General features: G+C 32.6%; 5 protein-coding genes and 79 non-coding genes across 85 annotated transcripts; 34 read left to right on the top strand and 50 right to left on the bottom strand.

Moving 5' to 3' along the window:
- Window positions 1-81: 81 nt before the first annotated feature.
- Window positions 82-399, top strand: Y116A8A.150 (uncharacterized protein; the record flags this gene model as incomplete). Of its 2 annotated transcripts, none has more annotated exons than NM_001268974.2 (2): window positions 82-153; window positions 261-399. In NM_001268974.2, 2 exons carry the CDS (start codon window positions 113-115, stop codon window positions 397-399), a joined length of 180 nt encoding a protein of 59 aa, NP_001255903.1. The 2 variants fall into 2 exon arrangements, with proteins under 2 accessions (NP_001255903.1, NP_001255904.1); NM_001268975.1 differs by having other exon boundaries at window positions 136-158.
- A 2,388-nt stretch (window positions 400-2,787) lies between these two features.
- Window positions 2,788-2,808, top strand: 21ur-10793. Its single transcript, NR_067743.1, has one exon.
- Window positions 2,809-3,322: 514 nt separating this feature from the next.
- Window positions 3,323-3,343, top strand: 21ur-14192. Its single transcript, NR_067742.1, has one exon.
- On the top strand, window positions 3,324-3,344 carry 21ur-5987. Its single transcript, NR_067741.1, has one exon.
- A 315-nt stretch (window positions 3,345-3,659) lies between these two features.
- Window positions 3,660-3,680, top strand: 21ur-11360. The gene has a single exon (NR_067740.1).
- Window positions 3,681-3,998: 318 nt separating this feature from the next.
- Window positions 3,999-4,019, top strand: 21ur-4277. The gene has a single exon (NR_067739.1).
- A 160-nt stretch (window positions 4,020-4,179) lies between these two features.
- 21ur-11062 lies at window positions 4,180-4,200 on the top strand. Its single transcript, NR_067738.1, has one exon.
- Window positions 4,201-4,278: 78 nt separating this feature from the next.
- 21ur-13670 lies at window positions 4,279-4,299 on the top strand. The gene has a single exon (NR_067737.1).
- Window positions 4,300-4,343: 44 nt separating this feature from the next.
- 21ur-1702 lies at window positions 4,344-4,364 on the top strand. Its single transcript, NR_067736.1, has one exon.
- On the bottom strand, window positions 4,346-4,366 carry 21ur-10059. Its single transcript, NR_067735.1, has one exon.
- Window positions 4,350-4,370, bottom strand: 21ur-311. Its single transcript, NR_067734.1, has one exon.
- A 220-nt stretch (window positions 4,371-4,590) lies between these two features.
- Window positions 4,591-4,611, top strand: 21ur-7557. Its single transcript, NR_067733.1, has one exon.
- A 138-nt stretch (window positions 4,612-4,749) lies between these two features.
- On the top strand, window positions 4,750-4,770 carry 21ur-4930. Its single transcript, NR_067732.1, has one exon.
- Window positions 4,771-4,978: 208 nt separating this feature from the next.
- On the bottom strand, window positions 4,979-4,999 carry 21ur-2649. Its single transcript, NR_067731.1, has one exon.
- A 44-nt stretch (window positions 5,000-5,043) lies between these two features.
- On the bottom strand, window positions 5,044-5,064 carry 21ur-7611. Its single transcript, NR_067730.1, has one exon.
- Window positions 5,046-5,066, bottom strand: 21ur-2508. Its single transcript, NR_067729.1, has one exon.
- A 104-nt stretch (window positions 5,067-5,170) lies between these two features.
- On the bottom strand, window positions 5,171-5,191 carry 21ur-13515. Its single transcript, NR_067728.1, has one exon.
- A 318-nt stretch (window positions 5,192-5,509) lies between these two features.
- 21ur-9441 lies at window positions 5,510-5,530 on the bottom strand. The gene has a single exon (NR_067727.1).
- Window positions 5,531-6,127: 597 nt separating this feature from the next.
- On the top strand, window positions 6,128-6,148 carry 21ur-8272. The gene has a single exon (NR_067726.1).
- A 5-nt stretch (window positions 6,149-6,153) lies between these two features.
- 21ur-6617 lies at window positions 6,154-6,174 on the bottom strand. The gene has a single exon (NR_067725.1).
- A 758-nt stretch (window positions 6,175-6,932) lies between these two features.
- 21ur-14632 lies at window positions 6,933-6,953 on the top strand. Its single transcript, NR_067724.1, has one exon.
- A 16-nt stretch (window positions 6,954-6,969) lies between these two features.
- 21ur-7219 lies at window positions 6,970-6,990 on the top strand. The gene has a single exon (NR_067723.1).
- A 115-nt stretch (window positions 6,991-7,105) lies between these two features.
- Window positions 7,106-7,126, bottom strand: 21ur-128. Its single transcript, NR_067722.1, has one exon.
- A 182-nt stretch (window positions 7,127-7,308) lies between these two features.
- 21ur-4632 lies at window positions 7,309-7,329 on the bottom strand. Its single transcript, NR_067721.1, has one exon.
- 21ur-6085 lies at window positions 7,325-7,345 on the top strand. The gene has a single exon (NR_067720.1).
- Window positions 7,346-7,386: 41 nt separating this feature from the next.
- 21ur-15087 lies at window positions 7,387-7,407 on the bottom strand. The gene has a single exon (NR_067719.1).
- 21ur-4033 lies at window positions 7,390-7,410 on the bottom strand. Its single transcript, NR_067718.1, has one exon.
- Window positions 7,411-7,698: 288 nt separating this feature from the next.
- On the top strand, window positions 7,699-7,719 carry 21ur-10595. Its single transcript, NR_067717.1, has one exon.
- A 75-nt stretch (window positions 7,720-7,794) lies between these two features.
- Window positions 7,795-7,815, top strand: 21ur-51. The gene has a single exon (NR_067716.1).
- Window positions 7,798-7,818, top strand: 21ur-9126. The gene has a single exon (NR_067715.1).
- A 34-nt stretch (window positions 7,819-7,852) lies between these two features.
- Window positions 7,853-7,873, bottom strand: 21ur-4808. Its single transcript, NR_067714.1, has one exon.
- Window positions 7,874-7,995: 122 nt separating this feature from the next.
- Window positions 7,996-8,016, bottom strand: 21ur-14439. Its single transcript, NR_067713.1, has one exon.
- Window positions 8,017-8,122: 106 nt separating this feature from the next.
- Window positions 8,123-8,143, bottom strand: 21ur-4933. Its single transcript, NR_067712.1, has one exon.
- A 53-nt stretch (window positions 8,144-8,196) lies between these two features.
- Window positions 8,197-8,217, bottom strand: 21ur-12250. The gene has a single exon (NR_067711.1).
- Window positions 8,199-8,219, bottom strand: 21ur-15585. Its single transcript, NR_067710.1, has one exon.
- Window positions 8,220-8,601: 382 nt separating this feature from the next.
- 21ur-641 lies at window positions 8,602-8,622 on the bottom strand. The gene has a single exon (NR_067709.1).
- Window positions 8,603-8,623, bottom strand: 21ur-10592. The gene has a single exon (NR_067708.1).
- A 224-nt stretch (window positions 8,624-8,847) lies between these two features.
- On the bottom strand, window positions 8,848-8,868 carry 21ur-3727. Its single transcript, NR_067707.1, has one exon.
- A 101-nt stretch (window positions 8,869-8,969) lies between these two features.
- On the top strand, window positions 8,970-8,990 carry 21ur-551. The gene has a single exon (NR_067706.1).
- On the top strand, window positions 8,971-8,991 carry 21ur-6596. Its single transcript, NR_067705.1, has one exon.
- Window positions 8,992-9,057: 66 nt separating this feature from the next.
- On the bottom strand, window positions 9,058-9,078 carry 21ur-7744. The gene has a single exon (NR_067704.1).
- A 204-nt stretch (window positions 9,079-9,282) lies between these two features.
- 21ur-44 lies at window positions 9,283-9,303 on the bottom strand. The gene has a single exon (NR_067703.1).
- Window positions 9,304-9,467: 164 nt separating this feature from the next.
- On the bottom strand, window positions 9,468-9,488 carry 21ur-15066. The gene has a single exon (NR_067702.1).
- On the bottom strand, window positions 9,473-9,493 carry 21ur-12344. The gene has a single exon (NR_067701.1).
- 21ur-4761 lies at window positions 9,474-9,494 on the bottom strand. Its single transcript, NR_067700.1, has one exon.
- Window positions 9,495-9,785: 291 nt separating this feature from the next.
- Window positions 9,786-9,806, top strand: 21ur-7144. Its single transcript, NR_067699.1, has one exon.
- 21ur-5935 lies at window positions 9,787-9,807 on the top strand. The gene has a single exon (NR_067698.1).
- Window positions 9,808-9,828, bottom strand: 21ur-10437. The gene has a single exon (NR_067697.1).
- Window positions 9,829-10,049: 221 nt separating this feature from the next.
- clec-194 (C-type lectin domain-containing protein) lies at window positions 10,050-11,389 on the bottom strand. Its single transcript, NM_070595.5, has 7 exons — window positions 11,305-11,389; window positions 11,128-11,250; window positions 10,960-11,073; window positions 10,763-10,916; window positions 10,544-10,714; window positions 10,222-10,501; window positions 10,050-10,169 (listed from the first exon to the last, which is right to left on the bottom strand). Exons 1-7 carry the CDS (start codon window positions 11,341-11,343, stop codon window positions 10,115-10,117), a joined length of 936 nt encoding a protein of 311 aa, NP_502996.2. The 5' UTR covers window positions 11,344-11,389; the 3' UTR covers window positions 10,050-10,114.
- Window positions 10,154-10,174, bottom strand: 21ur-8531. The gene has a single exon (NR_067696.1).
- On the bottom strand, window positions 10,155-10,175 carry 21ur-12764. The gene has a single exon (NR_067695.1).
- A 331-nt stretch (window positions 11,390-11,720) lies between the features above and the next one.
- 21ur-4067 lies at window positions 11,721-11,741 on the top strand. The gene has a single exon (NR_067694.1).
- Window positions 11,722-11,742, top strand: 21ur-397. The gene has a single exon (NR_067693.1).
- Window positions 11,743-11,755: 13 nt separating this feature from the next.
- On the bottom strand, window positions 11,756-11,776 carry 21ur-11661. Its single transcript, NR_067692.1, has one exon.
- A 248-nt stretch (window positions 11,777-12,024) lies between these two features.
- Window positions 12,025-12,045, bottom strand: 21ur-12836. Its single transcript, NR_067691.1, has one exon.
- On the bottom strand, window positions 12,028-12,048 carry 21ur-2627. The gene has a single exon (NR_067690.1).
- Window positions 12,049-12,264: 216 nt separating this feature from the next.
- Window positions 12,265-12,859, bottom strand: Y116A8A.7 (Major sperm protein). The gene is made up of 2 exons (NM_070594.2): window positions 12,805-12,859; window positions 12,265-12,756 (listed from the first exon to the last, which is right to left on the bottom strand). Exons 1-2 carry the CDS (start codon window positions 12,845-12,847, stop codon window positions 12,296-12,298), a joined length of 504 nt encoding a protein of 167 aa, NP_502995.1. The 5' UTR covers window positions 12,848-12,859; the 3' UTR covers window positions 12,265-12,295.
- On the bottom strand, window positions 12,699-12,719 carry 21ur-318. Its single transcript, NR_067689.1, has one exon.
- Window positions 12,842-12,862, bottom strand: 21ur-11468. The gene has a single exon (NR_067688.1).
- A 120-nt stretch (window positions 12,863-12,982) lies between these two features.
- On the bottom strand, window positions 12,983-13,003 carry 21ur-428. Its single transcript, NR_067687.1, has one exon.
- Window positions 13,004-13,307: 304 nt separating this feature from the next.
- Window positions 13,308-13,328, top strand: 21ur-12084. Its single transcript, NR_067686.1, has one exon.
- Window positions 13,329-13,532: 204 nt separating this feature from the next.
- 21ur-10037 lies at window positions 13,533-13,553 on the bottom strand. The gene has a single exon (NR_067685.1).
- A 229-nt stretch (window positions 13,554-13,782) lies between these two features.
- 21ur-4586 lies at window positions 13,783-13,803 on the bottom strand. Its single transcript, NR_067684.1, has one exon.
- A 250-nt stretch (window positions 13,804-14,053) lies between these two features.
- 21ur-1389 lies at window positions 14,054-14,074 on the bottom strand. The gene has a single exon (NR_067683.1).
- A 182-nt stretch (window positions 14,075-14,256) lies between these two features.
- Y116A8A.6 (Peptidase S1 domain-containing protein) lies at window positions 14,257-16,749 on the top strand. The gene is made up of 7 exons (NM_070593.7): window positions 14,257-15,212; window positions 15,256-15,502; window positions 15,548-15,629; window positions 15,698-15,815; window positions 15,858-15,937; window positions 15,985-16,102; window positions 16,154-16,749. Exons 1-7 carry the CDS (start codon window positions 15,089-15,091, stop codon window positions 16,729-16,731), a joined length of 1,347 nt encoding a protein of 448 aa, NP_502994.2. The 5' UTR covers window positions 14,257-15,088; the 3' UTR covers window positions 16,732-16,749.
- Window positions 16,750-17,145: 396 nt separating this feature from the next.
- Window positions 17,146-17,166, bottom strand: 21ur-14182. Its single transcript, NR_067682.1, has one exon.
- On the bottom strand, window positions 17,150-17,170 carry 21ur-4426. Its single transcript, NR_067681.1, has one exon.
- A 1,379-nt stretch (window positions 17,171-18,549) lies between these two features.
- Window positions 18,550-20,226, bottom strand: Y116A8A.4 (Peptidase S1 domain-containing protein). The gene is made up of 7 exons (NM_070592.2): window positions 20,063-20,226; window positions 19,773-20,019; window positions 19,646-19,727; window positions 19,460-19,577; window positions 19,338-19,417; window positions 19,171-19,288; window positions 18,550-19,118 (listed from the first exon to the last, which is right to left on the bottom strand). The coding sequence occupies exons 1-7, from the start codon at window positions 20,184-20,186 to the stop codon at window positions 18,562-18,564; spliced, it is 1,326 nt and encodes a 441-aa protein (NP_502993.1). The 5' UTR covers window positions 20,187-20,226; the 3' UTR covers window positions 18,550-18,561.
- Window positions 20,227-21,119: 893 nt separating this feature from the next.
- Window positions 21,120-21,140, top strand: 21ur-917. The gene has a single exon (NR_067680.1).
- On the top strand, window positions 21,123-21,143 carry 21ur-11333. Its single transcript, NR_067679.1, has one exon.
- A 457-nt stretch (window positions 21,144-21,600) lies between these two features.
- 21ur-12234 lies at window positions 21,601-21,621 on the bottom strand. Its single transcript, NR_067678.1, has one exon.
- Window positions 21,622-21,740: 119 nt separating this feature from the next.
- 21ur-10744 lies at window positions 21,741-21,761 on the top strand. Its single transcript, NR_067677.1, has one exon.
- A 49-nt stretch (window positions 21,762-21,810) lies between these two features.
- 21ur-2457 lies at window positions 21,811-21,831 on the bottom strand. The gene has a single exon (NR_067676.1).
- A 225-nt stretch (window positions 21,832-22,056) lies between these two features.
- On the bottom strand, window positions 22,057-22,077 carry 21ur-13278. Its single transcript, NR_067675.1, has one exon.
- On the bottom strand, window positions 22,060-22,080 carry 21ur-13695. Its single transcript, NR_067674.1, has one exon.
- On the bottom strand, window positions 22,061-22,081 carry 21ur-6191. Its single transcript, NR_067673.1, has one exon.
- A 247-nt stretch (window positions 22,082-22,328) lies between these two features.
- On the top strand, window positions 22,329-22,349 carry 21ur-775. Its single transcript, NR_067672.1, has one exon.
- Window positions 22,330-22,350, top strand: 21ur-8235. Its single transcript, NR_067671.1, has one exon.
- A 324-nt stretch (window positions 22,351-22,674) lies between these two features.
- Window positions 22,675-22,695, bottom strand: 21ur-1088. Its single transcript, NR_067670.1, has one exon.
- A 157-nt stretch (window positions 22,696-22,852) lies between these two features.
- On the top strand, window positions 22,853-22,873 carry 21ur-6153. The gene has a single exon (NR_067669.1).
- Window positions 22,874-22,947: 74 nt separating this feature from the next.
- 21ur-9173 lies at window positions 22,948-22,968 on the top strand. Its single transcript, NR_067668.1, has one exon.
- 21ur-4883 lies at window positions 22,951-22,971 on the top strand. The gene has a single exon (NR_067667.1).
- Window positions 22,972-24,729: 1,758 nt separating this feature from the next.
- Window positions 24,730-24,750, bottom strand: 21ur-1887. The gene has a single exon (NR_067666.1).
- 21ur-4150 lies at window positions 24,733-24,753 on the bottom strand. The gene has a single exon (NR_067665.1).
- Between the last annotated feature and the right edge of the window lie 577 nt (window positions 24,754-25,330).

Genomic DNA, 25,330 nt, shown 5'->3' with positions numbered 1-25,330 from the left:
AAATATTGATTGATTTTTTTTCTGCTATGCGTCTTTCGTTTTTGCTTTTAAAATCAAATATAAATAATATTCTTCAATTTCAGATTTATTGGATACTCCAGCACAGGTCCAGATGGGTGGCATCGACGACGGCCCATGGAGCAAAAGGGAACGGTAAGGTAATTGACATGCAATTTAAGCCGCGGGCCTTTTGGGCTTCATTCGGGCTTCTTTTGGGCCGTGGGCTTTTGAAATCAAATATTAATATTTTTCAATTTTAGGTGCGTTGGATACTCCAGCAAAGGTTGCTTGGACGGAGGGACTGTTGGGCGGAGGTCGGACGGAAGAGTGACAGCGGCGACGACTCATGAAGCGAAAAGGAGAAGTCATAGGAAGGTAAAAAATTGGTCAGCAATTTAAGCCGTGGGCTTCTTGGACTTTTTTTGGGCCGTGGGCTTCTTTGTTGTTGTCGTGCGAAAACGTGGCACTAGCGCCGTTTTCAGTCGCTCGTCTGGAGTGTCCCTTCACCCGGGTCGAAGGGTTTATTGGCCAGCCCAAGGGCTCCTTTGAGGCCGTCCACAGATTTTCTTTGTGGATAGGGTGTGATCTACCACCGGTTAGGTATTGATCTACGCCTCCCTCATTGTCCCCACAACCATTCTATTTAAAAGATTAAAGGACGATCCGTTCTTCAAGTGCTATGCACTGCTGCGGATCTGGGAGTCAGGTACACGGTGCTCCCCGTGGCCTATAATTTAAGCCACGTCCTAGCCGGGGACTATGTCCAGTCGTGGATTGCTCCACTTCCCGATAGAGGCTCGGTGAGACAGTGGGGCCTACAGATTGCTATCGGTCATCACTACGGACTGAGCTATTCTTCTTTTGCACATCCGGTAGAAGGAGCGAGTTTCCACATATTAGCCTCTCCAACTTGGTTCTGGTTCAAGATTTCACGAAGAAATCTAGTTTTGGTTTGCTTTTTGAGCTTTTGAGCTTCGCCTATTCGAGTTTCTTTATACTGATGCTGGTTGCCTTCGATAGAATTAGAGTTATCACACTCGGTCTTGTTCAGCCTCGTTGATAGTTCAGCCTCGTTGACATGATATAGACTTTTAGCCTCGTTGATACAATTTCTTTAATTATTCTACAAGTATTGTGAAAGTCGTGATTTGTACCGCTTCTTCTCCATTGCATTCTCCATCGCAAAAGTGAGAATTTCGCTAATGACTAGTCAACCACTTAGTCTTTGATTTTGGCCTGGAAATCTTATATCCAAGCTCTAAGCAATTCAGTTTGTCGGATGGCTGTTTTTGTCTGTGTAGTCAGTTCTACCTTTGATGAGCTGAATGTTTCCTAGAATTCGAAGATTTAATAAAAAAACTTCAGAAATTAAAATAATTCTGATACTTTTGGGTCTGTTCATATTCTAAGTCGGATTTTTTTTGCTCGTGCATGATTGGTGTTCTGTATTCTCTTATGATACGTTCGGCAGCGTACATTGGCCAAGAGTGTTCTAGTAAGGAAATGTTCCCTAGAATTTGAACAGTTTGGAAATTGAACAAATAAGAAATTAAAAATATGGGAAAAATACAACAGCGAGAATTAAAATATCTCCAGTTTTTAAAGAAACAGTTCAAATTTTGGGTTTATTCTAATTACTTTACAGTGATTGTTACATTGTAGATCCCGGACTTGTCCGCCTCTCTACGACGGCATGAGTTTAGTAAAAAGGGTTTACCATGAACTGATAAAAATTGGAAAATTGGGAAAAACTGCGAGAATTAAAATATCTCCAGTTAAAAAAAACAGTTCAAATTTTGGGTTTATTCTTATTACTTTACAGTGATTGTTACCGAACCGCGACGCGACACGCAACGCACCGTAAATCTGTCTAATTATGTTACAAGACAACAAGCCACGCCTAGACAATGGTTAGCCAATAATATCATCAACGCCGTAGGTAGTAGATCACATTTTGTCAGAAGAAAGGGATACACACGCGCCCACATATTGGCTGGAAATTTTATTCCTTTTTGGTCTCACTACAGTCCCCAGTGGGGAAACACTTGCGTACAAAAACAAGCTAATTCAAACCCCGCCCACAAAATGGTTAGCTGGTTTTTTTTTCTTGCATTAAATACTCCGTTTTTGGAAAACCTCGCATTTCCCTGCAGCCCCTACCAGCTTTGTAAATCGAGATACCTGGTTTTTGCTACGTGGCCTAGAAAAAACGAAAACTCGGCCAGCGTACAATGTTTCTGAAACTTGCCGAAAATTCCGATAATTTACCGCAGAGCACAGGCCGAGCTTCACCAAGGGTTGGTAGGGTACCTCGACCTCGAGAAGAACCTCGAGAAATGGTCAAAAATCAATTCTTTCCCATTTAAATAAAGTGTTTTTTGTCTAATTATGTTGCAAGACTACAAGCCCCGCTCACAAAATGGTAAGCCAATAATATCATATGTGATCTAGAATCAAAGGGCGGCTTAGATTCTAGATCACACGCCCACATTTTGGCTGGAAATTTTATTCCGGGTCTTTTCAGAATCACTTGCAATTAGACCCATACCCGAACGACGTTACTAGCTCCGCCCATAAAATGGTTAGCCAATATTTTCAGGCTGAGTTATTGCAATTATCGCTTCAGCATTTAATAAAAGAAAACTCAAGAAAAGTTATTAACGTGGTGGAAAAGCGTATTCAATTGGGTTGTTACTGAATTTCTGAATTTTATATAAATTTTTCTAATCTTTCCAAAACCCCGATTTCAAGTCAATATTAAAAAGACTCGGTATTTATTTAATTTAGTAATTCATCGAGACAAGAAAAACAATAGTTTCATTGTGCCCGGTGATGGTTTTTTTCTTTTTTTTATGAAACCTCAAAAACAGCCTTTATCAAATTTCGATACTCCAATTACAAATTCTGCCGTGCCAAATTTATGAATAATGTAAAACTTAATATTTATCACCGCCCACAGTCACACAGACCTCAAGGCACTCAAAAATCCAATCGATCGTGGCGCTGTAATTGGCTCAATTTGGCTCAGGCAAACGAAACCACACAGGCGCGCGTTCCCACCACGCAGGCCATAAGGGCTTATGCATTGGCTTAGGCTTAGACTCATGCTTTAGTTTAGGCTCAGGCTTAGGCCCCCGGACACTAAATGTGTCAATTTTTGTCCACTAAAAACCGTTTTTTTCCAAAAAAATTATAAAAATTCGGTCCGAAAAAAAAGTCTACAATTTCCTCGAAAAAATATCACTTCAAAAAAGATGTAGGCATGAAAATCTGTATACTGTTTCAGACAAGTTTTGTTTAAGTTGGTTCGGTATCCGATTTATTGGGAATCCGATTTGATCGAAAGAATCAGGTAAATTACTCCAGCAGGTACAAGAATGCCTACCTGCACGCCTACCTTACATCAAAAGCAAACTAGCCGGTCAGTTATTGCAATTAAAAAAAGCAACTCTCATCTATCTGTACTGACTGAATTTTTTCAAAAATAAATTCAAAAATAAAACTGGACCTTCCGAAAAGTCACTAGCGTGGTGGAAAATCAGTATTCAATTGGATTCACTAATGTTTTAAAAAATTTCGATGTTATGACAAAGTAACTAATTAGAAAATAACCACTGTTTCACTTTTTCGTTAATTCATCAAGAAAAATCAAACAATACTTTCATTTAAGTTTTAATTAAAAATCTCGAAAACATACTTTACCGAATTTTGAAACTCGGCTTACAAAGTTTACTGGAAAAAAAGATTGATATGTTTTACTGTCATTATATCAGTTTTGTCTTTTTCTAGTAGAAAGTTCTATTTCACTGAAATTATTTCACTAAAAAAATCAATTCACTAAAATTGTTTCTAAAATGAATTATTTATTCTGAAAATCATATCTAAACTTTAAACTTGATAAATAAAATGCCAATTTTTTGGAATTTAATTGAGTTAAAAGCAAATTTCTGACTGTTTCAAAAAGTTTTTATAAGGATTGCAGGAATTTCATTAAATGTTTATTCTTGCTTTCTGTTTTGCATTTTTTCTGAAAAGTTAATCAAAAAGTTTCTGGGGTTGAAAACATATTTTGATTAGTAATTCCGTTTAGATTAGTTGAAATTTTGTAAAAATTTTTGTAAAATTTTTGTAAAATGTTTCATGAAATTTTTGAAAACTCGAGATATTATTCTTGCAAGCTGTGTTCATAACTATGACTGACTTTTGAATATTTAAAAATTCTAACAAAAATTCACTGTTTCACGAAACTACGTAATAAAAAAATTTGATCAAAGCTAATAAAAGTGTCGAAATTCTACTGTTTCACAGCGATTTTAAATTTGTCAATTTTTCCCAAACTTTGATGGGTTGTCGATATTCGCAGGAAACAAACGTAAAAGATATTTCAATCATATTTTGATAACTTCTTGAAACAGTGAAAATTTGTAAAATTTTGTTTCAAAAAGTTCAATTTCAAAATTATTGTAAAATTACAAATGTTTCTATTATTAAAATTTTCCATTATTCTCTGTGGTTTTTTGATACATTTTTTTGGAAAAAAATTCACTATTTCTGTTAATGTTCAAATTAATCAGGAGATTTTTCATCTGTTGAATGATTGGACATAATCTTGTTTAAAAATCACAATGATACTGAAATTTTATTTCAAATTTTGTTTTAAACTTTTAGGTGGAGTTGTTACAGTTTTCAAATAAAAAACTTTGACATTTTCAATATATTTATTTATTTTGAAAGGTTTTGTGTCAATACTGCCTCATTCACCAACGGAAGATTTTTCAACAAAACAGACATAAAAAACTTAAATAAGTGAAACTTCCTTAATAAATATAAAAGAACAAAACATTTTTTTTTATTAATGAAACATAAGGTTTCAAGACGGATGAATCCATAAATTACTAAAATTTTAAGAATATATTGAGATTTTAAGACACATTATTTTTTTTCTTGACATTTTACAAATTAATAGTCTAACATCCATGCGGGAGCAATGAACTACACAACAACATATAAGTTCTTTCAATTTTTTTGAAATCTCATCAAAACAGTCGTTAAATTTTTAAATGCGATTAAACTTAAAGACATTTCAATCTTATTTTAATAACTTGTTGAAACAGTGCAAAAAATTTTAAAAAAATTAAATTTTTTAACTAGGCCGTTCAAAATCGGCTCCAACATTCTGAGTGAGTTCATAATATTTTTATAAGAAATCCAAGCAGGTTAACTAGTTTTTGAAATATAATTTTAGATGAAAAGTTTGAGCTGTTTCTGTTACTGCTTATATATTTACTGACTTGCAAAATGTTGAACATAAATGTTTAGAAGGATATATCTCTGTAATTACCCTAAAAATTTGATTTTAACATTTACTAAATAGAGAAAAAAAATAAATAGAGATTTAAAAAAATAGAGATTTTAACATTTACTAAATAAAATTGTTACAGAGTTTTTAATTTTCAATCCACACTTTTTTAACCACTGGTTCTTATTTTTTAGACAAGTCACATACGAAAACTACTTTAACTTTTTTTAACTGTTTTCGAAATAAACCCATACAACTTATGACAAATGTGAAACAGTTTTTTTTAATTTGCAAACTAGGTCAAAGAAGAAGAATACTAATTTATCTGGGCAAGCTCTTTCCATAAAACAATTTCCTTTTTAAAATTGCTGTCTTGAATGTTGGAATAAAATTGAAAAGGGTAAAAGATTTTCAGACTGAACAGTCTTGAGGCTGGTGGAACACGCTAGCAAATCAGTTAGCGGATCAATTGGGAAGAAAGTCCAAAGGTTGAATGTTAACTCAATCAACTTTATTCCAATTAACTCTCATTTAATAAACATTAAATTATGACAATTTAGAGTATTTACTCGCACATTTTCCTTCGGCTTCTGCATCTCTGAATGCTTGCAAGCATTTTTTCGGTCTACTGGATTACTGTACAATTATTTTGTTCCGCAGGACAAACTGAAAGTGACCTTTTTTTAAAAAAATTTTCTCACTCTTCAAATATACGCTCCATTTTTTAAAAAAGAATCTGGAAAACACATTTTGTTTGAATGTTCCCAAAATATTTTATTTTTTCTGTTTCTAAAAGTGTATAACTATGGATGAAATATTTTAGAGTAATTGAATATTGAAAAATTGAATTATATTCTCCAAAACAATTCTAGAAATTACAGGTTTAAGTTCTTGGAAAGTAATATAATTTTATTGAAACAGGAGACTTTTTCAATTTAACTTGTTGGTATGCAAATTTATGTTTTTGGTAAATAGGAAAGCTTGAGCTCTGCAAACTCCGGCTATTTCCATTTTAAAAATCAAAAAAGTGAAAAATCGAATAAGTGGTGTAGCCAAATATTTATTATTAGTATAATTTTTGGAAGCCAAATCGGTTTTTTTTTAATTTTTGAAGAGGCTTTCTTCACAAAAAAAAACAAAATTTCAGGTCAGTTTACTGAAATTAATATGTCCACGTTATTTTCCACTTGTTGCTGCCGTTTTTTCATCAAGTTCCGGTAGGCTGGGGTGCTGGATAAAGTTTTAAAAAATTTGCGGTTTCACATTTAAGTTTTAAATATAATTGTTTTCGAAAAAGCTGAATTATTTTTGAATTCCCGAGCAAATGCAAATGAATCTACATATTTTTTTCAATTTCTCAGACATTTTTGACGTGCGAAAGATGGTAATTTCACTGCAGCCGACACTTTCCGGGTTCTGCACTATACAGGAGGCGCGTCGCGAGGCAGGCGTTTTGGCGCCTTCATGGAAGCTATTTTCGACTTTTCTTATTAATAATAGTTTTTAATGTTTGATCTAAAACAGGGATTTTTCATTTTTCTGGCATTTTTTTGTATGAATTATAAGTTTTGCTCAAAATATAAAAACAGGTTTCGTCACGATAATTAATTTTCAAATTTATTGCAAGTTTCACTTAAAGGAGAAAATGTTTTTAGACAGTATTTTCGTGTTTAGAACATAAAGGGAAATGTCAAAAATTCAATGTAAAAGCCAGTAACGGTTAGTAACAACATTTATCGAAATTAAAATTAAATATAACAGTAGTAACTATCAGAAAACTTTTTCGTGAAAAGATAAATCTGGTAAAATTTGAGAAGGAAGACAGCAACAATATTTATTTTTAACTTATCAAACAAGGAGAAGGTGAAACAGTAATTTTTAAAATTTTGGAATAAATGTTTTTTTTTGTCTAAAATTCAATTGTCAGTTCACATATCGTTTGATAAACATTATTTCAAAAAATAAAGAAACATTAATATAATGTTTCACGATTATTGTAAATTTGTTGCACCCTTCTCACAATACTAAGATTGTTAGAGAAATTGGGTTTTCGAGGAAATGACATTTCTGAAACATATAAAAATTCAGATGAAATCAAAACGTTATGATCAGTGAATGAATGATTTCCCCAAACATCAAATTGAAATTTTGAAACAGTAATTTTTTTAACTTTCAGCAATAAAGCCCCGAAATATGAAATAAGGATTCGTGATGAAAGCGCACGTAAATCTGAATTTATTCATTTTTTCTGAACTTCTACAGAAAAAAAAAATTCAGTTATCATTATGGGGACAAATTGGAACTGCACAGAGCATTTTAGAGTAACAGTTCTAAATTTCCGATTTGAAAAAATGTTTCAATTGGTTGTTTTTGCCACCTCTCAACACACTGCATACTAATTCCCTATTCAGGATACTCTGATTCTTAATTAAAAATACATTTGAATCCACTGTTTCATTGTGTCTATATATTTCTCTGTAGATTTTTCAAGTCAGTAATTAGAAGGCCCGGTGGAACTGCTTGGTATTCAGGGATTGTGTTACGTTTGATTGGGTCAGGATGGGTGAAGGAAAACTGTCACTATTTGTAATGGAGAATAAATCATGAAAGTCTGAAACAGTGAAATAAAATGTTTCAGATGAAAATGTTGAAAACTAACCGAAAAGTAGAAGACGTAGGCGAATGCTCAGAAAATTGTTCATTATTTGATTATTGAATCGAAAAATAAATTTTTGTGTAAGGTTTAGGGAATCTTTGAACAGGTTAAAAAAAGTTCACGTCGAATAAAAAATTTTGAACGTTTGCAGATAGCTTCTATTTAAAAAAAAAGAAACACCTATGTGACTGAAGTACACAAGATTCATATTTTCAAAAAGACATACTGAAACAATATTTTTCAAAACCTGGACTTTTTAGCATCATAAAATGTTCTATATGTTCTTCAAATTGTATGAAAAACTTGGAACAATTCAATTTCAGAAATTTTTTTTTCAGATAGTTCTATAAGATAACAATATTTTCTCGAAGTACCCAGGAGATTTTAGAACGTTTTGAATTTTCAAAATCTTACAGAGTGTCAGAGTTTTCTCAAATTTCACGAAAGGGATTTTTTAAATTTTATTTTGTTTTTAAGCTCAGTGCGCCATAAAGAAATCCATTCTGACGAGTGTAAAAAAGATATACCGACTGGCTCAGCAGCTTCAAACATTCAACTTTTCGTGCAACAGTACAGTGTACTTTTTTCTTCGTCTTCCATCAATTTAAAATGGTCTCAACGTAATATTTCCTTTAATTATTTTAGAAGACGATAAATTTCCCAAGGAATGGCTACCAAATTTGTAAAGCCTATATAATAACATTCTGAAACAGACTTCACATTTATTGATCCGATTTTTTTTTTCAATTTTTGATCTAAGCTTGAAGTAGCGTGAATGAATACCACAAAAATCGATATAGTCAATCCATATCAAATTAAAATAATAAGTAAATGTTGTTAGAATATCAGTGAATCTTTTCGAGATAATTAGCATATGATTCTAATGGAAAAAATTTACAAGACACAAGTCACAATCTCGATTTGAAAATACTTGGCATTTACGATAGTTAAAAAAAAGTAAACTTTATGCTGTTTCAATATTGTCGTATATGTTCAAAGTTTCTGCATTTTCAGTTGGACAGATATTGGAACAAAAAACATTACAGTTTTACAGTTTTTTTAGCCAATTTTGAATGAAAAAATTCAGTTTATTTCAGCGGCTGAGGATTTTATTTATTTGCAAGTTTCGTTTACTGTTCAATCAAATAATATTTAAAAAAAGTGAAACAGTTGAAAAAATTATGAGTTTTGAGTCTGGGTTATTTTGTTTAAGTTAGTCTGCTCTGATTTGTTCATGAATTTGTTTGAAAATTCTGTTGATATAGTTTTTTTTGGAAAACTTTTAATTTTGGCAAGATATACTGAAAATCTGGAAATTCCTTTTGGTTTTTCGAAAAAGTTCAATGTAACGAATACATTTTTTTCCCAAACTTCAAACAAAAACTATGAAACAGTAAATTTTTTTTTTTAATTTTCAACAATGAAACTCTGATATATGAATATTTAATAAGGATTTGTGTATTCGAATTTATATCTGAATTTATTCATTTTTCCTAAATTTTTACGGAGAACAATTGAAATACCATACGTGGACTGGAACTGTATTATTATTAAAAAATTTTTATCATAAGTTGCTCGAAACAGTGGAATTTTAAAATAGAACAGAACCTTCTCTGAAAAAGTTTGATTCCAATTTATTGTTACAGTGATACTTAAAATACTGATAATGGCGAAACTATTGTTAGAACATTGAAAAATGAACTGCATGCGTTCGTAATATTTTTCAGCAAAAATGCCCTTAAAAATCCCCCCTAACTTAAGTAAATTAAAATACACATGAATCTACTGTATCATTGAGTCTATATAGGTTGCGCGCTTTGGCGGAGGATATTTCTACTTTACTCTGATGTAAAAAACACGATAACTTCTCATAATGTATTGTAGTGGAGAATGAAAAAAAAATCATAACAGTCTGAAACAGTGAAAAAATTGCTCTAGTAATGCAGAAAATTGACCGAAAACTAGAACACGTTAGCAAATGCACAGTAGTTTGTTAATTGTTTTTGCGTTTTTAAATTTTGGCGTAAGGTTTTTTAAAATTAGGTTCAAAGATTTTATAAAAGAGCTTTAGCTAGATGCCAACTTCTACAAAAATCAACAGATAGAGCTTTATGCAGAATGAATTATTCTCAATCACACAGCTGAACATAAACTCAAAGTTATCCAGCTTCTTTCCCACAAGCAAATCCTTTGATTTTTGCGTTTGATCCACATCTGAAATCATTACTTCATCGCTTATAGTTTTTTACAAATGGGTGAAACATACGCATCATCGTCCACTTCTTTATCGTTTGGATTGATCCACAACACAAGACAATCCTGGACATTATCCAACCTGTCTGGATTTTTGTCCGACCAAGTGTATCCTCCTTTCTTCGATATAAATTTATCCTCAAATTCAAATCCGTCCAAACCATCACAACCCTCTATTGATTTCCAGTTAGGAACTTGACATTCATTTTTTCTAACACCATCTATCCATACAGTTTCTAGATATACTTCCCACGAAGGTTTTTGAAATATAGCTTCTACGGAATAAGCAGTGTCTAAAATACAATAATGCCACCGGAACAAAGATATAGACTCACTCCAAACATACTCCATTTCCTTAGGTGTTTCCAGTCTAGTCAAAACGGCATTATATTCTTTACAAGCTCTATGTGCATCATCATGACTACCACCTTGTCTAAAAACTTTAATACACCAACCGCCACGGATTCTGTCAAAGGGCTCCCATTCAGAAGGACAACTTTTTATAGCTAAAAAAGGAGCATATAGAGTAAAAAATTAGATTTTTGCGTGCGCACCACTGTAGGAAAAATGTAGAAAATTTCCATCCTCAGAAGGTTGCGCTGAATATTTATACTGCGTCAAATTGGAGGTATTGTTGAAATTTCCATTAACAATTCCTTGTTCAAAAGGAGTACATACACTTTCAGTTATCTCGTTTATTGTGTCCGTCTGGAAGAACATTTTCAATTTATTATAACCTAACTGTCCTCACTTTTAACGCGATTATCATATTATTATTTGCACTGAACCTTTTCTGAATATACATAAGATTTTGAATACTGCACCATTGACATTCTTTTGGCACTGTCAGATTTGTTTGAGCAATCTAAAATATTAAATGGTACATACACATTTTATCTTGCTAAATTTGGCAACACACCACACAGGAATCATTGTGAGCACACAATTCAATACAATCCCGCCATGTCTCAGTTATTGAATATTCTGTGGAATTACACGTCATAAGTGCTCTATGATGGGTTATCATTTTGACAGATGCATTCTGAACATTTATTTTCGTTATTTGTTAGTTACACACCGTTTACTTTTTACTTACATACGCGGGTATAAAGTAGAGCAGAAAAATCCACAACATCACTCCGTGTTTGTAAACTGGAAAAAAAAGAGATTTTTGTGTATGTATGAATATACATGTGGAAACTCGTTCTACTTGACGTTTCTGAGGTTACCAACAATAAATAATGCTGGGGGACTACTCTTGCCTCTCTTGTTCAGAATGAAAATGTATGCAAAAACATTTTGGAAGAGAAATATGAACGTACGAGTTCAAAAGTTCAAGAGTCAAATTCAAAAGATATTTATATATTGATATTTCAAATACTGATTTTGGCACAACTGCATAGAACATTTTAGAGTAAAATTGCATTGTTTAAAAAAAAATTAAATTTTTCATTTGACAGAAAATGTATGTTTCAATAGGTTATTTTATGTCACTACATACTAAAATATGAGTTCCACAGTAGCGTACAAATACATTTTTGCACAAAATGTTAAAGGATTGAACCTGATCAGGGTACTCAGAACCGATTAGTTTCAATAAACACGTTGAAACAGTAGAAAATTTTAAAAAATTTATTTGAGATCCTCACAAATTTAATTCCGGCATCATTTATGAGAAGTTGGAAAATGTGAAAACTACAGGTTTGAAAATATTTTGCTATTTCATTAATCACGGGTTAGTTAAAACAGAGTTCGAAATTATAAATTCCTAGTGAGCACTTCCTGATTGCAGATAGTTTTTAACTCATTTCCCAAAAAATTGGTGGGTAATGTACAACCAGTATCTTTCCTTTTTAGATCGTTTATTTGATAACAATCTGAAACCGACTTTGCTATTTTAAAGCCAAAATGAAAAAAATTGAATTGTTCATCATTTATCAATTTATTTTGTTATGCGTTTGTAGTATTTTTGAATTTCAGAATGTTTGGAATATTTAAAACTCTATTCCTGTAAGGTGTAGTGGTCGGATAATTCCATAATACTTCAACAACAAAAAAACAACCATATTCTTCATTAACCAGTAAATTCAAATATTGTACTGAATATAAATATGATGCTGATTAACCATTCCATCTCCATGAAACCACTCTCGAAAGTACTCATCATCTTCATTATTTGGTGTATTAATCCATTTCACAGTAATCCGATCATTTTTAGTGTTTTCAGTTGTATAATTAAATGGAGCAAATGTGATATTAAAGAACATATTTTGTGTTTTCTTCAGAATTCCACACGGTGGATAAATGGAGAATCGTTTCATATTGAGTGTTCTGATATTATAAGCAATTGTTCTATTTGATAAATTGATAACTTTCACTTGATAAGTATGCATACTGTCAAATGGAGCATTGAATATTATCTTTTTTGCTGGTTCAGTAATGACGGCTCCCGGTGGAACTGATTGGTATTCAGGAATTGTGTTACGTTTGGTAAGAGAGACGAGAAAGGCACTGTCATTGTTTTTAGTGGAGAATAAATCATGAAAGTCTGAAATAGTGGAATAAAATTTTTCAGATGAAAATGCAGAAAACTAACCGAAAAGTAAAAGACGTAGGCAAATGCTCAGAAAGTTGTTCATTATTTGATGTTTGAACCGAAAAATAAAGTTTTGTGTAAGGTTTAGGGAATCTTTGAAACGGTTAAAAGGGTCACGTCGAATAAAACATTTTGGAACAATTTGCAGATTCCCATTTTGAAAACAAAGATAGAGTATGAAAAAACAGGCAGAGATGCACTAAAATTCACAAAATTTAGTTTCCCAAATAAACACACTGAAACAGTATTTTTTCAAAAAAAATTTTCTTTAAATTATTTTCGCAGTTTTACTGAAAACTGAGCACTTCAATTCAATTCAAATATTTGATTTTTGAACACTAACAACACCGAGTTCCCGGCCTGCCTCACTGCAGTTGGGTAAGTTCAGTGGGAGATGTAAGCATGAAAGTTTGAAAGTCTAAGACACCAGTAAGTTCATATATTTCGGTAAAAAACACTGTTTCAGAATGTTAAACTAAAGCTACAAGTAAATAGAACTGCAATTATTTTTCACTGAAAAAAGCACAGTCGTCCAAGGGACACTCGATAGTAATCTAAAGCTGTACAATCCTTCAAAAGAGGCTCATTCGCGCCTAGCTGATTATTGAGCGAGTTTGATGTACGGCTCAATTTTAGGCAACATCGCAGACCCAGTCCGTGAGGATATCGGTGGGTAACTCGATCAGAAGCTAGTAGACGCATACTTATTTTGATAAGGGAAATAAAGTACGAGAAAAAACATGATACAACTGAAGCAGAAAAAATTTAGTTTGCCAAATAAACACACTGAAACAGTATTTGTTTTCAAAAATTTTTTTTCAAATGAAACTTACTTTAGCTCTTCAATTCTATTCAAATATTTCATTTTAGAACGCTAACATCACCGAGTTCCCGGCCTGTCTCACTGCAAACCAGCATTACTCAACTTGGTGTGAGATGAGTAAGTTAATAGGAGATGTATGTAGATTTAAGGATATCGCTTTGTCCTTTAGGTACTTAGTGAATAAAATGCTTTCCTCAAACTGAAAAAAGAACTTTGAAACTGTGATTTTTCTTTGAAAAGTGCAACTAAATGCAATTTTTTTTAACAGAATGATTTCTGCAATTTTGAAAGTTTCTAAAATTGATATGCTATTGCTTGAACAAAAATATTTTTTATAAATCCTATTACATTGTTATTTTAACCAAATTTTAATAAATAAGCTAGAAATTAAGTTTATTCTTTTTATCTTTTTATTTTGTGATTAGAGCTGATGGTGAGCTGAATGAACTGAAAATTGCATTTGAATGATTTTTATTACATGATTGTGAAACATGATATTGATTATAATTTATGTCAAAGCAGAAATAAAACGATATTCATTGCTTTTTGAATTGAATTTTAATGTTTGATTCGATCCATAAGCCAACTTATATTCGAAATAATATTATTGACTAAATTAAATCTGTGCATTATTGACGATACATCGTTATAAATTAATTTTTGTACGCGAATAGTTAATAAAAGTATGATATTAATAAACCATTAGATAATGAGAATACCTACCGTTTTGCCTTGTTGCGATAGCACCTAAATCTCTCCTTTTCACATATTTTCTCTGCAGCAGCTATTTTTGCATCATAAAACAGTAAGAAAGATAAATATGAAACCGACGACGAATACTTGAAAGTTAGTAAAATTCATAAAAACATAAGGAAAACTTCAGGAATAGAAGTTTATATTAAAAGTGGAGTAGCGCCAGTGAAGAAATTGCTTTAAAACATGCCTATGGTACCACAGTGACCGAATATCATGATAAAAAAATTCAAAAAAATTTTCTAGATTTTATATGATTTTTTGAAAATTGGAAAAATCTCAGTTTTGCCTAATTCTTATTTGAATTTCCGCCAACTGAACTCGTTCGTTGGAGCGCGCTTGCACGTTTTTATTTTTATTTATTGTTATTTTTCCTTATTTATCACCGATTTTCAATTTTTTCAGTGTATTTTTGTATTTTGATTAAAAAGCTAATTTACAAGCGTAATTCTTCTAAAACTTCAATTTCCAGCCTTCAAAGGAACTTTTCACGTTGTCGAAAAATTGCAAAAATAATAAGTAATTAAAATTAAAAATTAAAATTAAAAAATTTATTAAAACCTCCACGTTTAATTTTTCAAAATCAAACACGCTGGTACGCTGGAAATCGTGTCTTACCACGTGTTACAAACATTCTCCAAATATTAATTTTCAATCAATACACAATTTTTCCAACTGATATCAACTTGCTCATTTGATCAAAAAACAATGAAATTTCAATGGATTGGCGTATTAGTTTTCATCGGGATTGTTAACTGTTTAATTTCAAGTCAAAAGCTAACTGTAAAAGAAAATGAAGAACGGTTGAAATCATGTGGAAACACTTTTCTACGTAAGTTTTTGAATATTTTCCATCAAAAGTTACAATTTTTCAGCTATACCTTCAATCAATCAAACTGGAAAAGGCTTTGGCTTCTTTAATGACAAAACTTATACATACAACTCCAAGTCTGGATGGTTACTTCTTGCCGGTCACAAAAATCGTTCAACACGTGTGTATGCAACTGCATTTCCAATATCCGAATATCACATTCTAATTTCATCTCGAGTTATGTTAACTGCTGAACACAAGTGGATAATGAATGGAAAACCCTTTGATAAAAACAACTGCTCAGGTGGAAGGTAACATAAAAATCATATTTTAATTATGGTATTTCAATTTCTAAGACATTTGGATGTTCCTCGTGATGTTCTAGACAATATTTTATTCTGGTATGGTAAAAAACCCAAAAAGGCAGATATTTCGAAGGTTAGTTTATATTAACGTTTTCTGTGATCACATTAATAAGTCTATATCGGAAACATCAACCGTCTCAGGCCCGAATGTTCTTCGCTTGTGACAATCAAGATTTGAAAGCTTACCCTGTGTTAATCGAGCTCAACAAGACATCTAAGCGTCCCTGGGCATTCAATGGAGTACCTTGTTTGGCTGATGGTGGGTTATACAGATTTTGAAATATTTCATGAACACTTTCAGAAACTACTAGTTCAAAACTCGGAGATGTAGTTCATTCTTATGGATATACTGGCGAAAGTATGCAACATCGCAAACTTTCGGTAAGATAAAAACAGATTTTTTGAAGATTCACTTGCTTGATTTGCAGATAACCGCTGTAAAAGATGAAAGGATATGCACGGATACATACAAAACAGAGAAAGCTGGTGGTCCATTGATACTGAATGTATCAGGAAAAGCTACAGTGATTGGACTCAAGGCTCCAGGTGACTTTTTTGAGCATTTTTGAGCTATTTATCAATTGTATTTTTCTTTAGCTTCGAGGGAAAATTGTGAACTCTTCTACGATCTTTCGAAGCTTCAAAAGGAAATTTGTGATTATTCTGGAGTATGTGGACATGAGAACCCAATTCTTACAACGGAGCCCACGCCAGTCACTACTGAAAGATCTACAGTTTCAACAACCATTTCTACTTCACTCGAAACGACTATAATGCAGGCTTCGTCAGCTTCGCCAATTTCGAGCAAGCCAGCCACAACGACAGAACCATCGCCTTTGCAAGCTTCAAGCAAGCCAGCTACAGAACCATTGCTTCAGCCTGAATCAGCTAGAACAGCCTCATCATCAGCTTCGAGCAAGCCTGAAGTCCAGACAACAATCCCAACAGAAATCCAAACTCCATCTCTACGAACGTCGAGTTTGAAGACTTCTACAACAGTCACTACGACTACTGTCACCACGACAACTCCCGATCCTGCAACTGTTGATTATGGAGATGATCATGACATGATTGGACTGGTCGATGAGGATGATGAAATTACGGAGAGCAATAATAGAGCACATAGAATGGATCTTATTCTTGGTGTTTTCGTTTCGATGCTAGTTTTTGAATAAATGCTAATTGAAACGAGAGTTGACGGTTGGGAGATTTGAAATATTTTCAGCAATAAAAAAAAAACGGTGTCCAGTTATTTTTAAAAGCTCAAAAATAGACGATCGATTCCCGGGTAATAGTACACAACTAAATGTGTTACTGAGTTTCGGAGGTTATCAGACGCTGCGAGATACATCATGCAGGAAGGCAGGCGCATAGGCAGGCATGAGCAGGTCTCCAGGTGTACATGTCTGTTTACCTACCGCGTTCCTTTCTACCAACATGTGCGCCGTGTGAAAAAATTCAAGATGGGCTGAAAAGTCGATAATTTCACGTAATTATAATATGAAATTATCGATTTTTAGGTCAATTTGAGTTTTTTTTATCAAGTTTTTTTACGGAAAAATGTCAAAAAATATGAGTTTTCACAGTTTAGATCTATCTTTATTAACCAACTGACTGTCTTCCAAATTTGTATAGCCTATATAATAACATTCTGAAACATACTACAAAATTATTTATCGAATTTTTTTTTGGTTTCAGTAGGAATCTTTGGAGAACGAATACATATTACTGGTTCTTTAATTTTATTTGTTAGAAGATCTCTCCCTCTCCTAACTCTAAACTCTCTGCTCATCTTGAAAAACCTCTTAGATCATTCTCTCGACAAGTATTACAAAGATGCAATATCTCATTTACTTCTTATGAAAACCGTCTTCTAATTCTTAATATCTACTCGATTCGTCATCGAAGGCTTAAGGCAAAGCTTCTACTTCTTTATAAATTCATAAGCGGTACCTCTTACTTCCCAAATCTAAACGATCTTATCAGAATTACAGAGTCTAAAAGAAGGCCTATGATTATTATATGTGCTAAACCAAAAATTACTGATTTTTTCACCTCAACTGTCCCCGTCTGGAATGCTATTTTTCATAATACTCCCCATTTCCTTTCTCCCCGTGAATTTGTTAAAGTTATTGATTCCTCCATAACGCGGTTTTGAATAATTTTGTTTGTCGGTTATAATTAATTCTATGATCTCTAATTTCCCAAAAAGTCTTTACTTTTCCCTTTCTTCTCTCAATGCCGGTATATTTCTTTCCTCTCTTTGTCGGACTCGTGAGGGTCCCGACTTTTTTATTGTTTTGATTAACTTTGATTAAACAATAAATTCACTTGTGGGTCATCCTCAGGGCAATTAAAAATTAAGAAAAAACTGATGACTTCAAAGCGGTCAGTTTATTTGAACAAGTTGAAAAAGTGGATTTTTTTTTGAATTTCGTTGTTGTACCTTATTTTATTTCGATTTCCACCAACTTTTAAAGCAACTTCCCAATCAGATTAACTGATTACTGATTAACAAATTTATTTCATTTACGATGTATCAGAATAAAAGTGTAGTTACAGATTTTCTGAATTTTTTTTTTGTATTTTCGCCTTGCCAAAATGGGTACATTTATTGATCTAGAAATTCGATTTTAGGCGCGCTAGAGGGGATTTTGTATCCGATTAATTTTTTTACAGATTTTTTACAGGACCTTGCCGAAATTACAAAAAAATTGGATTTTTGACAGAATTTTTATAGGATTCGATAGGAAATTTTCTTTTAATATTATGGGTACATTTTTGAATCTGGAAATTAAATTTTAGCCGTTCTAGAGGGGTTTTTGTGTCGAATTCAAATTCCAAAAGCACTAGTTTTGCCAAAAAAAGGTGGCACAAAAATTTTGGGTTTTTGACAGAATTGAAAAAAGCAGACACTAAAAGATAAAAATTTTCAAATATCTTATAATCCTGATAATCTTTGTGCTGTGGGCTATAACAAGGTTGTTTCTTGAATCAATAATCATTTATTCGATCACCAGCAATAACACAAAAAATCCAACAATTCGATCTATTTTTCCTACTCCTTTATTGCTCTCATCACCATACTCATCATCCAGTCCAATCATGTCATGATCATCTCCATAATCAACAGTTGCAGGTTCAGGAGTTGTCGTAGTGACTGTTGTAGACGTTTTCAGGAACGGCGTTGGCAAAGAAGAAGTTCGGATTTCTGTTGGGATTGTTGTCTGGACTTCAGGCTTGCTTGAAGCTGATGATGAGGCTCGTCTAGTCGATTCAGGTCGAAGCAATGGTTCTGTAGCTGGCTTGCTTGAAGCTTGCAAAGGCGATGGTTCTGTCGTCGTAGATGGCTTGATCGAAGTTGGCGAAGCTGACGAAGCCTGCATTATAGTCGTTTCGAGTGAAGTAGAAATGGTTGTTGAAACTGTAGATTTTTCAGTAGTGACTGGCGTGGGCTCCGTTGTAAGAGTTGGTTTCTCATATCCACATACTCCAGAATAATCACAAATTTCCTTTTGAAGCTTCGAAAGATCGTAGAAGAGTTCACAATTTTCCCTCGAACCTAAAGAAAAATAATATTGACAAATAGAATGCTCAAAAATGCTCAAAGTCACCTGGAGCCTTGAGTCCAATTACTGTAGCCTTTCCTGATACATTCTGTACCAATGGACCACCAACTTCCTCTGTATAGTACGTCTCCGTGCATATCCCTCCATCTTTTACAGCCTTTATCTGAAATTGAAGAAATTTAAAATTGTATCTAATAAAATCTATGTCTTACCAAAAGTTTATGATGCAGCAAGTCATAGTCAGAATATCCATAAAAATGAACTACATCTCCGAGTTTTGAACTAGTAGTTTCTGAAAATGTTTATGAAATATTTCAAAATCTGTATAACCCACCATCAGCCAAACAAGGTACTCCATTGAATGCCCAGGGACGCTTAGATGTCTTGTTGAGCTCGATTAACACAGGGTAAGCTTTCAAATCTTGATTGTCACAAGCGAAGAACATTCGGGCCTGAGACGGTTGATGTTTCCGATATAGACTTATTAATGTGATCACAGAAAACGTTAATATAAACTAACCTTCGAAATATCTGCCTTTTTGGGTTTTTTACCATACCAGAATAAAATATTGTCTAGAACATCACGAGGAACATCCAAATGTCTTAGAAATTGAAATACCATAATTAAAATATGATTTTTATGTTACCTTCCACCTGAGCAGTTGTTTTTATCAAAGGGTTTTCCATTCATTATCCACTTGTGTTCAGCAGTTAACATAACTCGAGATGAAATTAGAATGTGATATTCGGATATTGGAAATGCAGTTGCATACACACGTGTTGAACGATTTTTGTGACCGGCAAGAAGTAACCATCCAGACTTGGAGTTGTATGTATAAGTTTTGTCATTAAAGAAGCCAAAGCCTTTTCCAGTTTGATTGATTGAAGGTATAGCTGAAAAATTGTAACTTTTGATGGAAAATATTCAAAAACTTACGTAGAAAAGTGTTTCCACATGATTTCAACCGTTCTTCATTTTCTTTCACAGTTAGCTTTTGACTTGAAATTAAACAGTTAACAATCCCGATGAAAACTAATACGCCAATCCATTGAAATTTCATTGTTTTTTGATCAAATGAGCAAGTTGATATCAGTTGGAAAAATTGTGTATTGATTGAAATTTAATATTTGTAGGATGTTTGTAACACGTGGAAAGATACGATTTCCAGCGTGCCCGCGTGTTTGATTTATAAAAATTTGGCGTGAAGATTTTAATGAATTCATTAAATAATTTAAATTGAATAACTTATTTCTGCAAATTTTTGAAAACGTGACACGTCATTTTGATGGATCCCTAAAGACTGAAAAACATATTCATTGAATGTGGCAATTAAAGTTTATGAAAAAATTCTATCAAATAAGCGTTGAATAATATTATAATTTGAAGCAGAAAAGGTATCTAATGTTCAAAAAAGTTGAAACAAACTTTCTGAAAAAAAAATTTGTTTCAAAAAAATCATAAAAATTTTATTTCAAAATTGTAAAAGTTGTTATCTTCAATTAATTTCTTTTTAAAAATTTTCTTTAAAAGTTCAAAAATTGTTATAATTTCCAGACACTTTTAAATGTAAAAAAACGTTTGCCAAAAATTTAATGAATGGATCTGAAAGAGTTTAATATAGTTCAATACGTTCAAGAAAGTTAGAAATTGTTCCAGGAATCTTTAAGATTTTTAAGTTGTAACTGCTGAAAACCTAGTTATATCATTTTTATGTTGTTCGAAAACTTCCGGAAAACTATGAAAAAAGCGTTCCATATGCAGAGAAAGGTTAGAATTTGATTTAAATTTTGAGTATGCCACGGCTGGTGTTTATTATAAATAAATTTTGGAAAATTTTGGAAAATCAGCTTTGCCCATACATTTTCCTTACATTTACACCATCGACTTCAATTCCTGAACTATTTTCTAATGGTATTATGAAGTTTTCAAAATTCATTTATTCGTCGTCGGTTTCATATTTATCTTTAATTTACGAGATAAAGTTGCACTTCAGTGTTTTGTTCAGAAATGCGTGTTAGAAAATTAATTTAATCCTTGGTCCAGCCATTTTCTATTCGAAGAGCCTCGCTGTGAAGTCGTCTTTAATATTGAAATTGACTCGGATTTTGCATGAGGACAGTTTATTGATTTGGTTGGCCGTAGCTTTGCAACATACAATTAAAAGTTCAGTGATGTCAAGATAGTTTGCTGCCTGAAATTATTAGTAGACGCTTTTGGTTTGGAGTTTAGCCCCTCCGAAACAGGCGGTTGTAGATCATTAGAAAGTCTGGAAAAATTCGGAGTCGTTAGGCCTACATGTAGGTAGACAACATGCTTGCCTACCTATCAAGTATTTGCGAAACAATTAACACAAATTTCGAAAGAAGCTGATAGGAGATGGAACAAATGACTCCACCGGTTTGGAAAATTCATGGCAGAAGGCATAAGGAACTATTGCGCCCTGGAAATAGTTTTCCGGGCACCGGACAACGGCCAGGCCTACTACATGCATTCCAACTAATATCTTTATCCATTTCACATTTAACGTCAAGTAGAAATCGCATTTTACAAAAATTAAAAAAAAATCACTGTTTCTAACTTTTCATAAATGTAACAATTTATTTACAGCCTTTGATATTGGCTTTTTTTCTAATAATTTAAATATTCATTGAGTGAATAAAACAATTTTTTCCAGATATTTTTAAGCTCAGATGCACTAAATTGCACTGAAATGGAATAAAATAATCTGAAAAAAAAATAATTTAAAAATGTTTATTTTTTTTAAATGGAAATACAAATTTTATTTGAAAAATAGTTCAGAATTTCAAAAACCTTGATAAAATTAAAGTTTTCTATAAAAAAACGACTTCCACAGAATTTCTTCAATAGTTTTTAACTGTAAGAATGAAATTTTGTACTGTTGAATTGTATTATCAAGTTAAACTAATAAATCAAATCAATCAAAGTATTCAACGACTGTTCAAATAAATAAACCCAAATTCAAAACTGATGCATGAAACAGCAAAATATTTTAGAACCTGTACGTTTTTTCAGTTTTCCAATACTTATTTGAATTTTATTTTATAACGATTGTTAGCCTAATTCCCATAATTGATGTTGAAACCTCTTTTCATTTATGAGGGTCTCAAATAAATTATGAAATTTCAAAAATGTTGTACTTTTTCAACTTGTTTATTTGAAATGACCGGTTTGGAGTATTCAATTCCAGAAATATTTGTACTCCAGAGATTTCTACTGAAACCTGTAGGAAAGACAATAAAACTCCAAATATCTGGGATTTTCAGACTTTCAAAAATTTTTATAAATTCCCGAAAATTTAGCACTTTTCCTACAGTAATCCAGAATATGAGCGGAAAAAAGTGTTCTAAAATTCAGAAAATCCACAAAATAAAAAAAAATTACGATTCAAACTTCCTCCAAAAAGGTACAAATGCTTGCAAACCTATGAAAAATTATAAATTCTCAGAGCTTTAAAAACTTTTTGTTACGTCTAGTTGAAAAATACTGGTTCACAATTTGTTCTCAATAGAAATGTCTTTCTTCATAAATCATCACGACATTCAGATTAATTACTTGTTTAGTTTCTCAATTCACTATAAAATGATGATGAAACAGCAGGTTTTTGTATAAATGTTTCATTTGCTTAATCTCATAATTTTTGAAAATGCATAAATATTCTACTGTTTCAACTTGTTCATTTGAACAGACCGGATTCATTAGTCGCAGTATTTTTCGAAATCATTGAAAACACATTTAAAAAATTGAAAAAAAGTAAATCATGTTTTACGATTGTTGTAAATAAACGGTAAACTCTTCACTATTATTGGAGATATATAGTGGTTTGACTTATAATCTGGATTACTGTAGTGATAAAGATTAAATATTGGAAAGAAAATTTATATTTTCTGTAAATACTGAGAATTCTGAAAAATCCCAGATATTTGGATTTTCGTTGTTTTTCTGCCAAGCAGCCTCTAATAAATGCCGAGTGTGGTGACTCCGCCCCTTTTTCGCGTTTTTTCGCGTTTTTTTTGGCTTGCGAAAAAATGTCCCACTTCGTTTTCATTAATAACTCCAAGGCCGCGTGACTTCATGCTCTAATATTTGAAATCCTACTAGAAATATTTTGCCCCACGGTGGAGCAGAAAACGGCACTAAGTTCGGAGCAAAATTGAGCCCAGGGCGGCTTTCCCCAGTTTGAAAAAAAATTTTTTTGCTCTTCTTACCCCCCGAAAAACCATGTTTTAATTGAATTAAAATTCGGGTTTTGCTCGGTTTTGTTCCAAATTTCTGTGCAAGATACTACTCAGAGAGACTGATTTTTTGAAAAAAAGTTTGAGTTCATAAGTGCAAAAGGCAAAAAGTTGTGATAAAACAAAAGTCCAAAAAGTGACATTTTGTCAAAAAAATTTTTTTTCGTAAAAAGCCGTTTTTCGTCTTTATCTCAAGTTCTACTTTATCTTTTTTGATATTTTTTTTGCTTACCCCAAGTAAAAAAGTACGCTGAACACGATTTTTAACTCAGAATTGGAAAAAGTTCTATGAGTCGGCCGAGCAAGACGAATAAGTGCAAAATTTTGCACACTTTCTCATCTTTGCGAATCTACTTTTTCAATCATAACTCGGTCAGTTTTCAAGTTTTCTTAGTTTTCTAAAAATTGACGTGTAGGTCTTATCAAGACGCATCGAGACATATAAAATTTGTAAAAAGTTCAGTGGGAAAATTTTTCAAGAAAAAAATAATTCAAAAATTTAGTACTGGGGGAGTGGTTTCCTGAGTCCCCTGAACATTTTATCCACTAAAGTTTTGCGGAATGTATTTTTAATTCATAGTTTTTGATTTTATCTAATGGAAGATGAAGTTTCGTCGCGTTAGCAATGCTCTGCCAAGAGTTATTATTTTTATTAATTTTCAGGGCAAAACTTGTTTTCTTCTATACATCTGTCTGTGTACAAGATATAACCCTCAACTGTACGTCTCCTTTTCGGGAATTCAATAATGAGTACAATCCTGTAATAAAATTTTCAAAAATTAGGTTTTCCGCTGGCTTATCAGTGATAAACGGTTTTCGAACGTCTTTCCCCAAATAGTCATATTTGAAGAAAGCGGAATCGAAAGACGACTTCCTCCAGAAAATTTTCTTCCCTACATCCCAGTTTGAGGTGTCTCGAGATCCTACATGGCCGAGTGGTTAGTGCGTTTGACAGCAGAAATTTTGGTAGTTGGTTCAATTCTACCAAGTGACAAATTTTTTGTTTTTTTGTGAGTAATCGGGATTCGAATAGAAATACTCAATTTTAAACAAAATATGGGTACGTCTCCCCTAATATAAAGCCTCCTCAAACTTCAATCAATCAAAACTCAGCTTTAACTGATTCATCGGGTGCATCTGTTTTTGGTCAAACCGAACTCAAAAATTAAGAAGACTCCCATTGACCTACTGAAATTTTCACGAGCCCTCTAACAGGTTCGAGGCGAAGCCGAGAGCCTACGCCCGGCAAGGGGACTCGCCTTACACCCCCTACAACTGGCGGGCCAGCAGGGCCCGCTAGTCCCATGAGTTATTATAATATTTGGAGTACGGCTAATATAAATTTTTTATGTGTCCTTGTAGAATAAATCATCATATTAAAAAAAATAACCTGGGAAAAAACATAATTTTGAAACAGAAAAAATTATACTTTTTAACAATTTTCATAAATGATACAGGGCATTTGTAATTATCTGTAACTATCTCCAAAATATTATTTCATTTTGTTCTGGAAATTATTGTGTTTAGAACTAGAATTTTGAGAAAATTTTAAGAGAGAAAAACTTATCTCAAGAGAAAATAAATGTAGGAATTTGCTGGTTTCATAGTTTTTTTTATTGATAGTGAGTTGAAGGTGCCACTTGTTTGATAAAACTGTGAAATGTGTATTTGTCTTCATTTGTCAACAATTAATAGTATATTGAAAGACACTGTATATTCCCAAAAGTCAGAATTTAGATGACATAACTTATTTTCTTTGTCAGGTTTTACAACCACCGAGTACGTCTTCACATGTTCTATTGATATGGTTGTAAATAACCTATAGAAACAAAGAGATTATTAAGGACATTCCCAAGTATAGAGGCAATGCATATCGCTCTTTTTTTTATTTTACAACCATTCGGGAAAAAACAACACCTCTGTTTGGGTCTGTTCAAACTTGCAATCTATT

Source organism: Caenorhabditis elegans, chromosome IV, assembly GCF_000002985.6.
Source record: "Caenorhabditis elegans chromosome IV".
Classification (NCBI taxonomy): domain Eukaryota; kingdom Metazoa; phylum Nematoda; class Chromadorea; order Rhabditida; family Rhabditidae; genus Caenorhabditis; species Caenorhabditis elegans.
Note: the sequence above shows the minus strand (reverse complement) of the source record. Positions and strands in the feature narration are given on the sequence as shown.